Source organism: Berghia stephanieae, chromosome 4 (assembly GCF_034508935.2).
Source record: "Berghia stephanieae isolate SIO BIC M18660-M18661 chromosome 4, UCSD_Bste_1.3, whole genome shotgun sequence".
Lineage (NCBI taxonomy): Eukaryota > Metazoa > Mollusca > Gastropoda > Nudibranchia > Aeolidiidae > Berghia > Berghia stephanieae.
The window spans coordinates 43,760,027-43,773,180 of record NC_088363.1 but is presented as its reverse complement, the minus strand read 5'-3'; the positions used below and the strand labels follow the sequence as shown (position 1 = coordinate 43,773,180).

General features: G+C 39.8%; 1 protein-coding gene across 1 annotated transcript; it reads left to right on the top strand.

Moving 5' to 3' along the window:
* Positions 1-12,423: 12,423 nt before the first annotated feature.
* Positions 12,424-12,912, top strand: LOC144971777 (uncharacterized). The gene has a single exon (XM_078912850.1). The coding sequence runs from the start codon at positions 12,424-12,426 to the stop codon at positions 12,910-12,912; it is 489 nt and encodes a 162-aa protein (XP_078768976.1).
* The last annotated feature ends 242 nt before the right edge of the window (positions 12,913-13,154 follow it).

Here is a 13,154-nt window from a genome sequence, read left to right as displayed (position 1 = left end):
TCATAATTTACACAATAAGAAAATATGATAATGGAAATATGATGTATGTATTATAGTCATGGAGCGGTTCCACAACCTGAGCCGCTCTTTATATGAATAATTTCACCACTGTAAAATAGTTTAAACTGTCACTATTAACTGAAAATGGAAAAGATTGCAAAACAAATAAATTAATAAATTAATATTTACATTATTTGGAAGTAAAAATCGAAATAAGTATATAAGAATTGCTTGTTGTTATAAAGCCTAATACTGGACGGCAGAAAAGATTTTCTGTGTCTCTCTGTTTTTGTTGAAATAGAGAAAGGGCGACAACTCCTTTCTGACATAATAACTGATGGTCTTAGTGGTTGATGCTGGCATTTAATATTTTAATTATTTTACTTATACAAAATTTCTCGTATAAAAGATCTACATCGTCAACATCATTTATATAGCATTTAATGGGATTTTTTATTTATTTGAATTATAACACCCCTTTTGTAGTATCTAATAGAAATTAACGGGTCAAGCTAAAAAATACATTAATGACCGCATGTTACCTAATCATGTTATAGGCTTAAGCAATTTAAATCGAAGTTCAAGGTCTGCAGTCATTTATCGAAAAATTATATACTTCTGACCTTCACCTTTTAAACGGAATTTCCGTACACTGCACTTCACCTTTTCAAATAATTTTCTTTTTCGCACAGAACTGAACTTCTATTGGATTGGGTCGTCATAATTTTTTACGTCACTAAAATAATAAAAACAAAGGGGGATAATATATACGCAACATACGCAACAATCTGTCCCCGCGGTTTTTTTTTTTTTTTTTGCTATTTCAAACGCCAAAATTTGCCATAAAAAATGGTAAAATTTGCCATCAAAATAGCAAAATTTCCCAAAAATCTTCCGCTAGTTTACAAAAGTCAAACAATTAAAACAACATGTACGGTAAAAAATTGACACAATTAGGGCGTTTTGTAGAATATTGATGGCACAACATGTCAGCATGAATTTATTTATATTTTGTTTTTGAATGGTTTGAAATAATAATAATAATAATAGTAATAATAATAATAATAATAATAATAATAATAATAATAATAATAATAATAATAGTAATAATAATAATAATAATAATAATAATAATAATAATAATAATAATAAGAATAATAATAATAATAATAGTAATAGCCATAGTAAGTAAGTAGGTAAAAAAAAGAAGGAAGTAATCAAAATATTTAATTAACTATTTAGCTTCTTAAAATGTGGGAAATCAAAGTGACCAATCGCATAAAAAAATCATAATTTGAAAAACTAATTAAGAAGAGGAAAAAAATAATTATTCACAAGGAAAGAGAAACAAAATCCATTTTCCAATGGGGGCACATTAAATTGGTATTCTCTACTTGCTATCCAATTTTGAGCATTATTATTATTGCTTTATATTTCAATATGGGCATAATGGGTTTTTTAATGAAAAACAAGGGGGAAAAGAGGCGAAAAACAAATCCAATAGCCTAGGCTAGGCCATAGAGGTGGGAGGCTAGGCCTAGACATGTTTGTCCGTTATTTAGTGCCAATTTTGGATGCTAGCATTGAATGTCGCCGTCTTTTTACAATTTTTCATAGTTTTTGTTGTTTTTTTTTTTTAAACAAAAAATCGTCAATTTAGCCTGAAAACGGCGAAAATTGCGGTTTTTTGCGGCCAAGGGTGAAATTTGCGGCCGCGAAAAACTGCGGGGACAGAACAATATGATCTTTTTCATTTGTTTTGTTGATACCTTTGAACTCCAATCTACTTCTCATCTCGACTTAATACTTGAACATTATATTTGCTTTTCTTATATTTTCCTATTTACTGGCTTTAACGATAATTTTATAGAAAATTGTATATCTGGAGTATATATTTCATTTTTTGACCAATAGTGAATATCTTTAAATAGGAATTGTTACTTATGAGGTGTTATAATACAGCATCGCACCAACATTGAATATTTTGTAACGTCCGAGATCACCCTCCCAAGGTCGGGCTCATCCGTCGGTCCGAAAATCCAATAAAATTCAAAAACTGTATATGACGACGTCATTTTGACGTACTATTAACTAGAATTTTTCATTGGTTTCCTGAAAACTGAAGCATTCATGTCTTGTCTTTCGAATATTATGGACTATTCCAACGCTGTGAGGCGAATGACAAATTATATTCACCGGGCATTGTTTCTTGGAGGTGGAGGATAAGGCTGTGATGAATAAGTGAGGATCACCCGTTACAAACAGCGAATTGGAGAAGTCGGCACTTGCATCCCGGATGAAAAATTTTCATGAATATTTTTAACCAAGCGAGAATTATTTTAGTAAATGGACCAAGATCTAATTTTTAAAAAAATATTTGAAGGGAACAACAATCCAAAAGATTATAATAAATTCGTAATTATTTAGTAAAAACTCCACAAAAGAAGCTTGACCGCAATTATCATTTCATAGAAATCAAATATCAACATTAATCACATAGAAAACATAATGTTCAACATGTTCGTCTCCTCCATGGAATATCAAACACCAATCTGACATAATCGAGGTGAACAAGATAGGGAAAAGTGATTGATTTTTCTTATCTCGTGACCTTCCGCTCTGATTGCGGCTTCTTTGGTATGGGTACTATTCGGTGTTTGAATATTTTGATCCAGTGTTGTGCTTGAGTATTAGAGACCTGGTGTTTGTTATTTATTGTCGACTGAAGTCAATTTATGGTTAAAGTTACGTTTGGTTGTAAAATTATTCCGTCTTTCAGTTTTGTTCAAGAAAATAAGTGGCCCGCTGAGTCTTGAAAGTACCAACTTTCAAAATGCTTGATCTGAGAGAATCAGAGCAAAGTTTGATTTTGAGATTCTTTTGCTTCATTTTATCTTTTTCAGAAGCAGTCACGAATACGAGTAGGTAGTGGGTAAATTACGGAAGTTTGTATTCATGTGGCCTGCAACTAACGGGGAAATCGCGGCTCTAGTAGCCAGGGTTGCCAGATAATATGTTATATATAATCCGATCTATTACATCAAAAAATCCAGACTGAAAAAAAAATCCGGAATTCTGAAACATGAAAAGGTGAGCTTTCATATAGCCCAATATTCACTTAACGAGCTCAAAGCGCTTTTCAAGGGGTATTCATGTGGCCTGCAACTAACGGGGAAATCGCGGCTCTAGTAGCCAGGTTGCCAGATAATATAGTTATATATAATCCGATCTATTACATCAAAAAATCCAGACTGAAAAAAAAATCCGGAATTCTGAAACATGAAAAGGTGAGCTTTCATATAGCCCAATATTCACTTAACGAGCTCAAAGCGCTTTTCAAGGGGTTCCTGGTCAACAACAACACTCAACACATAGGACGTAACATGACGCCTGGTAAGCAATATTACAATTTTTTTCGGACAAATACAACGCTTTTAAGGGTCAGGCAATCTTTTTACAATATTTTTAAAGCTTAAAATGCTAGCCAACTAACGTCGCTACGTTTGTATGTGTTGAACCCATGACATAAATAAGTCGGGGAGAGCGGCTCAAGATAGACATAGAGTTTGAAGCGTAATCGTTGACTCGCTACTGGCTCTGAATGGCTACTTTTTCTTCCTACAGAGACTCAATACAAACGTAACCTTCAACCCTTAGAATTCCTCTTCACAGTCTGACTGCCCATGGAGGTCCTTCGTGTGTGTGTCTTACTCATTGTCATCAGCACGCATTATTGTTTCGCCGCTTTCCAGCCAAACAGAGGCCATTCAGAAATGCGAACACAGACATCAAGAAAAGTTCAGGCCGTTACAAGAAACCTGCAAGTCAGCGGAAGTCCCCGAATGGCTGGATCTTATATCGAATGTTCGTTGGTGTGCCTCAGGGAGAGAGAGACAAAGGGAGATTGCTTAGCCTTCCGTTATCGACACCCAGACAAAATGTGTTTCTTCTACGAGTACAATTCGGGGACACAAAAAGAATCGGACCTCGACGTTTATGTATTTGAAGGTAAAACATATATATATTTCTGTAATTAGATGTCACTAAATTATATCGATTAAATAGACATTAAACATTCAAGGTTACACATAGTTTTCTGTGTTGTTACTTTTTATATCCGGCTGACATATGCTGTGAGTATTTTGCCTTAACGCATTTAATCAATACAATTTGATTTATGATAGGCCAAAATGCCTTTTACATTGGCTAGCTGATTGTCTTTCTTCAAATTGTAGAAAAAAGGTCAATATTCTATTTCTTGATCTTAGATTAGTTCAATATCCAAGTTCTCAAAGCGTTATACAAGGAGTCCCTTGGCAACAGCAACCTTTAACACGTAGGATGTTGCATGACGCCTGTTAGGCATATTATATTTTTTTCAGAGACGACGCTGGTAATGGCCAGGTACTCCTTTTACACCCGAGAGTTGTGGAGAATGTGAGTAAAGAGCCTTTTATAAAAACAAACTCAACTATGAGCAGCACGGGACTCGAACCCAGAACCTTTCGATCCAAAGGCTAGTGCCATACCATTAACCTACATATCGCCATGTGTCCTATCGTTTCGAAATGGTATTATGTTGGGGTGATCTAGATGTTAAAGATTTACATTCGAGAATTACAGTAACCCCAGAATAAGTGGTAGTAGTAGTAGTAGTAGTAGTAGTAGTAGTAGTAGTAGTAGTAGTAGTAGTAGTAGTAGTAGTAGTAGTAGTGGTAGTAGTAGTAGTAGGTAGTAGTAGTAGTAGTATAGTAGATAATAATAATAATAATATATAATAATAATAATAATAATAATAATAATAATAATAATATAATAATAATAATAATAATAATGATAATAATAATAATGATAATAATAATAATAATAATAATAATAATAATAATAATAATAATAATAATAATAATAATAATAATAAATAATAATAATAATAATAATAATAATAATAATAATAATAATAATAATAATAATAATAATAACATTATTGATAATAATAACAATTTAGTTCACAAAATAAAATCTAAACCTGATTTTTTTGTTCAATCCAGCGACAGACATTTTCCAAGGGGTGGGGTCTCATTACGTCTATTATTCCAATGTGGCTCTACCATACTCTTTGGCTGGGGAGTTTTGTCGTCATTTGGGAGGCTATCTTCTTGATATCTACTCTGTTGCACATGTCTTGCGTTACCAACCTTCCACACAGACTGTTTCTGAAGGTAATAATTTATTATGTTCATAGGACAGAGAAGTAGTCGTCACGTCACACCTTCCTTTTTCTGGTTCAAAAGTCGTAGGAAGTGTGTAATCAGTTCTCCGATTGGCTAACAATAACTAGGTTACATAGAATCATAATATTGCACAACTATTTTAGAATCAGGATATAAATAATCTGATTATAATTATAACGATGACGTTAAAGAATGAGATGGAGGATCAATATGGACGACCGGTACATATTTAAACTAGAAAAAGGATACATCACTTTGAAACCAGAATATCGGCTGAACATTTCAGGTATACTGTCCTCCAGAGAACTGGTTTCACACTTCCTAGGCATATAGAACCAGCATTGTTTCTTCACAATATAGATTCAAGTTAAGGAAATGTGTTTGTTATGGATTTTGTCCCTTCATTGTGTCTATCACAATGAATACTATTATATTGACAACTTTTCTCAATGCTTGGTGGTTTTTAAGAGTGAATGAAGATCACATATCTTTTTATTCACACCAACCCGCACGAACCGAATGGGCAATTTCTAAACATCTCCATATCTTATATATTGACATTGAAATAACCTTTACGATGTTTTCTTGTTAGGTATGGGGAAGGATGAAAATTATCAAATGATGTTCATTTTACCGTATTTATTAATATTTCAACCTTGGGAACACATTTGGGGGCGGGTCTTAGTTACCCCGACCGCCCTTAGGCATGTCATTCTACAGCAAAATGTGATAAAACTCATAAACCAAAAATTAAATATTTCTAATGATTTTGACTTAAGAGTCAATATTTGGCACCAGCTTCAATACGACATGATTCTGCTTTAAGGAGAAATATAACATTTAATCTTCAGCACTTTTACTATAGGGGTCCCGATAGCACAGTTGGCAGAGCACTCGCCTCACAAGCAAGGAGATGGACATCCAACTTCGGGTGCAGTCGAGATCTTTTTCTAACCCCCTGTGCACCCAGCAGTGAATGGGTAGCTGTCTGTTAGGTCTGACGGAGTACATTGCGATAGAATATGGTCCTATTCCAAGTGTGGTAGGCAATTATTATTGTCCGTTTCAAGCTATAAAAACAGGGAGAAACTCCCGCTCCATACAATAAAATACATTTGCAGTCATTATTGAGACGGCCAGCAAACCACTGCAGAAGATATGGTTGGGCTCAGAATTGTGAAGCATATTGCCGGGCGGTTTACCAACAGCAAACAAGTGTGATAGAAAACTCGACCGCTGAATAGACCGCCATAACACTGTGATGTGAAACATTTAGAAGGTCCATATTGTTGTATGGAACCACCAGAAGATGCTACTGACTGGATAGATTGTCATAACATTTTAGTGTGAAACCACAAGAAGATGCTACTGACTGGATAGATTGTCATAACATTGTCGTGTGAAACCACCCGAAGATACTCCTGACTGGAATTTACTGTCTACTGGATAGAAATGGTCGTAACATTGTTTTATTAAATCACCAGAAGTTGCTGGTGACTAGATATATCGTCAAAACATTGCAGTGTGAAACCATCAAAAGTTGCCGCCTGTATAAATTATTAAATTGCAATGCTAAACCATCAAAAGCGTCAGCCACCTGGTATTATTATTGACTTTTGTTTTTGGTTGTTTACAAGGATTTTGGGGTCTTCGATATGTAGGAGTGGTAGTACCTCTCTGTGAGTGACAGTCGTATCTTTGGATGGTCAGGATCCCTGGTCCGCCGTACATCTAGTTCATGTCTGGCTCCAAGAAGTTGTCATCAAACGCAACGGCCACACCCCGGGACCTGGTCTCGACTGACCTGGTAAACGACATCGGCGATGTGGAAAAGTGGGAAAGCTTACCACGCTTGCTAGCAGCCTACTAATTATCATAGTCAATCATGGAAACGCCAAAATTGACCCCCTCGTGGATCTTTACCTTGCAGTGGTGAGGGGGCTTGAGCCACACGGGAGGGCAAAGGTGTAAATCCCGGTCGACCGTCACGAGACCATCCCGGGTATCGAGCCAAGGAGCCACATGAGCTGCTCGCCCCGGTGTGTGACTAAATTTGACCCAACCGGAAAAGCAGCCCTATCCTGGCGCCACACTATTATCTTCATGTCGAGTCCCAATCAGTCCCGTCAATGGCGAAGCGGTCTACCGCCTAGCCAAATAATACCGCGTTCGTGTCGCCAGGGTCGTCGGCACGTCCGAGAAAAAAGCAAACGTCCCATGCATCAATTGATTCGCGGCCTGCCAATTGGAAAATTCGACGGCGGGGATGGCGAACTGACGCACAAATTCCCTGAACGTCGAGAGCCAGAGTATGGCAAAAAATGAGCTTTTATCAAAGCTATTGGCCGCCCACTGCGTAGACATCCTCCTCGTTACAGGAGACCCACCTTTACTCAGGCGCGCAATCTTCCCGATTCCAGATCCCAGGCTATACGGTGGTCCAAAGCGAGGACACTTCGAGGCACAAAGGAGGGGTTAGCGTTTACGCTAAAGAGCCATCGAAGGTAAGGGTCATTAGAGCGTAACGGACAGCAATGGGTGAACCGAATTTCCGTGGAAGTAGGTGGACTGTGTTTGCATAATATTTACAAACCACTTAGAGCGACTTTGGACTACACCACCGGTACCGGTGGTCAGCAATCCCTCCATCTGTCTGGGAGACTTTAATAGCCACCATCACGAATGGAGCTACCGAGACTGCAACGAGGCAGGAAGACAACTCCGCTCATTGATGGACTGTAATGATCTACACCTAGTGTACGATCCTACAGCCAAGGATACCTTCCGGGGTACCCGCCATAAGAAGGAGTATACCCAAGACCTCACCCTCGAACGAAAGCGCGAACGTGAACCGCTGCATGTAAGCGAACAGTCCTCGGAGACTTTCCGCATAGCCAGCACAGGCCGGTTCTTGTCACAGCTGGGGTGACAATACCGAGGGTGCAGTCTCTCCCACTTTGCAGATGGAACTTCAGGAAGGCTGACTGGCAGGAATTCAGTTCCTATATCAAGCAGGTCTGCCCTGCCATTCCTCCCAAGTCCAAGAATATACCAGATTCAGTAGGCTACTGGTTAGAGCGCTCAACGTTCTATTCCACGGGGCAAACGAAATTCTACACCCCTTGCTGGACAGCAGAGTCGGAAGAGCTGTACCGAGAGTACCAGCACACCAGTCCCAGGACGCAGCCGATAGACAACTTCAGTCTCTGGCAGAGGGAAGGAAGCAACGGTGGCAGGAGACCTTGGAAAGTCTCGACTTTACACACTCCAGCCGCCACCCTTGGCGTTTGATAAAGACCCAGATCGGAATTACGCGAAGGCTGCACCGGAATGCGAGGCAGACACAATTGCCAAGAACATTAAGAGCCGTAGTAAGCGGGTCCCTAATCAGGCTTTTGAGCGCGGTGTCCGCAAGGCGTACCGTACGATTTTGGACTCGCTACCTGCGGAGGAATCGGACTGGATGGCCCCGTTCAGTCCCCGAGAAGTGGGTGCAGCCATTAGCGAAGTGATGAACGGCAAAGCAGCAGGGATAGATGGTGTATATCCCGATATGTTGACGCATCTGGGCCCCAGGGCACGGGCCTGGCTAGCAGAGGCAATGTCTGACGTCCTTGCAAAAGGAAAGCTTCCACAAGTGTGGAAGCATGCGAAGATAGTTGCCATTTTGAAGCCAGGGAAACCGGCGAATGAGGCAGACAGTTACAGACCCATATCGCTGCTGAGCTGCCTTTACAAATTGTTGGAGCGTGTTCTATTAAACCGATGGGGGCCGGTCCTAGACGCTGCCCTGCCACCCGAGCAGGCAGGCTTCAGGGAAGGGAGGTGCACCACGGAGCAGGTCATTGCCCTTACAGAGCATATTGAGCACGGGTTCGAGAGAAAACAGCAAACAGGTGTTGTCTTTAAAGACCTATCAGCTGCGTACTATACGGTCTGGTGCGAAGGATTGATGCTCAAACTTGCAAAAATCATAAAGTGCAAAAAGACCTTGAAGTTGTTCTCTTCGATCTTAGGGGAAAGGCAATTCCATGTCGCGCTGGGAGACGTCACGAGCAAAGTAAGGAAACTGAAGAATGGAGTCCCTCAGGGGTCGGTACTTGCGCCAATGTTGTTTAACGTTTACATTAGCGATATGCCGAACACTTCCTCCCTGAGGCTGGGATACGTAGACGACTGGGCACTCGTTACTCAGAGTAAAGTGTGGACCCGTCTCGAGAGCGTACTCAGCGAGGACGTCACCAGACTCAAATCCTACTTTGACAAGTGGTACCTGAAGATGAACACTTCAAAAACCGTGGCCACTGCATTTCACTTATGTAGTGGTTGGCACACCCGCAAACTGAATGTCCTAGTCGGGGACCAGCCACTCCCATATGAACCGCACCCAAAATACCTAGGGGTGACGTTGGATTGCAGCCTTACCTATCGGGTGCATCTCGAAGGGGTTGCCCGGAAGATAGAGAAGCGGAATAGTCTTCTGAGGAATCTGGCGGGATCGACTTGGGGCGCTAGCCAAGCGCTCATGAGAACGTCCGCCCTGGCACTATGCTATTCCACCGCGGAGTATTGCGCTCCAGTGTGGGGTAGAAGCAGAAACGTTGAGAAGGTGGATGTAAAACTTCGCAAGTCGATACACATCTTGTCGGGAACGCTAGCAACAACCCCTAGAGAATGGGGCTCGATAATGGCAGCGATCCAGCCCCCCCCCCCCCGATGTCCGGAGGGAGACGATTACGGGAAACTCGCTGAGTAAGATCAAAGAGAGAGGGAATGGGGATACCCCTCTCATGCGCATAATGGACGGTGCCCCCGTTTCGAGCCGAAATAAGTCCCGGCAACCCTTGTACGCAGAATCCCTGACTACGGACAGAGCTGCACATACGAGATGGAAGTCGGTTTGGACGAATTCAATCCCTCGTGGGGGCGGGGACCTACACTCCTCTAAGCTTGGTGAGAAGTTGCCAGGCTTTGATACCAGTAAGAGGAGACACTGGGTAGCTGCGAATCGGCTTCGGTCGAGGAGCTGCCTAACGGCAAGTGCGTTACATAGGTGGGGTCTAACTTCCTGTCCAATATGTCCACGCTGTGGGCAAGAACCCGAGACGGCAGAGCATCTAGTCGAAAGGTGTGGATACTGGCCAACCGAAACTGAAGACACGTAATACCCCTATGTGGATTGGTACTTGGAATGTCCGGACTCTATACCAGGCCGGTAAACTCGACAACGCCATACAGAAATGGACGACATGAGACTTGACATCATGGGAATGTCAGAGACAAAATGGACAAAAAGTGGGAAGATCAAGAAAGACAAACATGTGATGATATACTCAGGAGGTGAGAAACATGAGTATGGTGTTGGAGTAATGCTTAATTGGAAAGTAGCACGATCCTTGTTGGAATATGGGCCAATAAGTAACAGAGTCATAATGTGTATATTGGCAGCTCAACCTTTTAACATTATAATAATTCAAATTTATGCTCCAACAGCAACACATGCTGATGAAGAAGTTGAATCTTTTACCAAGATATACAAGATGCTATAAATCAAACAAAGTAGACAGATACTGTTATAGTCATGGGTGACTTCAATGCCATCATTGGGAAAAACATCACCTCATCATATGTTTGCAGACATGGTCTTAGAACAACAAACACAAGTGGAGAAATGCTGGCTAATTTCTGTGAGAGAAACCGACTCGCGATGGTAAATACCATATTTAAACAGCCCAAGCGTAGAATAAATATATACGTGGAAAAGCCAGGGATACAGATACAGAAATGAAATCGATTACATTCTGATAAAATCAAGATTTAAAAATAACATCACTAGCTGCAAAACCCGCGCAAGTGTAGACATAGGGTCTCATCATAATCCCGTAGTAATGAAGATGAAACTTAAGCTCAAAATACCAAGCAAACCAAAAGGAAAACAAGGTACAACACTGATATACTGAGGGACCAGGAAATTAGCAGCTTATACTCAGTAGAAATGAGCAATATGTATGAGAAGCTATACATTGAAAATGAAGTCATCAAAGAAAGATCTGAAATTGAGAAGATTGATACCGGCTGGGAGTCTCTCAAGACTTCCATAACAAAGGCAAATGAAATTGTATTACCAAAGCAAGAAAATGAAGCAAGACAGCCATGGATTAAGAATGGGATACTGGATTTAATGAAGAAAAGAAAACAAAATAAGGATAAACCAACCTATAGGACAATAGATTGGGAAATGAAGAAGAGATGTAAAGAGGCAACGGAGGAATGGCAAAATGAGAAATGCTCGAAAATAGAAAAACTCAAACGAGAACATAAAATAAGGGTAATTAATGTTCGAAGAGATCAAGAAATTGACGAACAACAAACAAAATACTGGAAATTGTATAAAAGACTCTGACGGAAATATATGATATTCGAAGGAGAAGAAATTATCAAAAGATGGGGAACCTATTTCAGGTCAACAGAGATGAAAACCCGATACAAACATATAAGAAGGGACCAGATATAATGAAATCAGAAGTGAAGTCAGCCCTGGCCTGGCAATAATGAAAAAGGAAAGGCAGCAGTCTTTGATGGCAGTAATACAGAAATGTTAAGACGGCTGATAGAATTTGGCAAAGAAACTCTTACAGATTTTACAAAAACACCCATATACCAGAAGAATTAAGAACATCAGTATTTATACTCCTCCCAAAAAGCAAATGCAGTAGAATGTTCCGACTACAGAACAATATAAGCCTGATGTGCCACGTATTGAAACTGCTTCTATCATACTAAGAAGAATAAAGAATAAAATAAATGCAGAAGTCAGTGAAGAGCAAACAGGATTTTGAAACAATAGCGGAACCAGAGAGGCCATTTTCAACCTCAAAGTTTTGATCGAGAGACACCTGGAAGTCCAAGAAGAAGTGTACGCATGTTTTATTGATTACTCCAAGGCATTCGACACTGTAAACCACAAAAAGCTGATTAGCACTTAAAGAAAAATAGATATAGATGAAAATGACACCGCCATTATAGAAAGTCTGTACTGGACCCAAAATATAAAAATAAGAAGCGGAAATGTAATATCTGACCCGTGGAAATCAAGCGGGGTGTCCGACAAGGTTGTGTCCTGTCACCGTGCCTTTTCAATTTATATACAGAAATTATATTCAGAGAAATATAGATGATGCACGGCGTAGTTATGAATGAAAGAAACATCAATAACTTGAGATATACAGATGATACAGTAATACTGACAACAAACAAAGAGAAGGTGCAGAAACTGGTAAATGAGACCAACAAAATAAGCAATAATTATGGACTAAACATTAATATACAGAAAACGAGAATAATGGTATTCACACGAGCAGAAGAAAATCCCAAAGCCATCATAACAGTAGATAGGAAAGCAATAGAACAAATACAGATTTATACATATCGAGGAAAGTACATCGAAGTGGATGGCACAACCAATGCAGAGGTCAAAAGAAGGATCAGCATTGCCAAAATAAATCTCATGAAAATGAGAAAAATCCTCACTAGTGTAAAACTGTCAACAAAAAGAAAAGTACGTACTGCTAAATGTTATGTAAGGTCCATATTCCTATATGCATGTGAAACATTGACCATAACGAATGAGATAGAAAGAAAAATTGATGCCTTGAGATGTGGGTATACCGAAGAATTCTGAGAGTACCATGGACCAGAAAGAAATCAAACATTCGGGTTTTTATTGGTGCAGGCCAAAGGTCCAGAAGTTGGCAGAAGTTAAAATGAGAAAACTGACTTATTATGGAGACACAACACCATCCAAAAATCAGTGGTAGAAGGAAAAGTAGCTGGCAGAAAAGCACGGGGCAAACCAAGGAAGTCCTGGATAGGTAATGTGGAGGCAACAACTGGCAAAAGGATAATCGACTGTTCGGTTGAGCG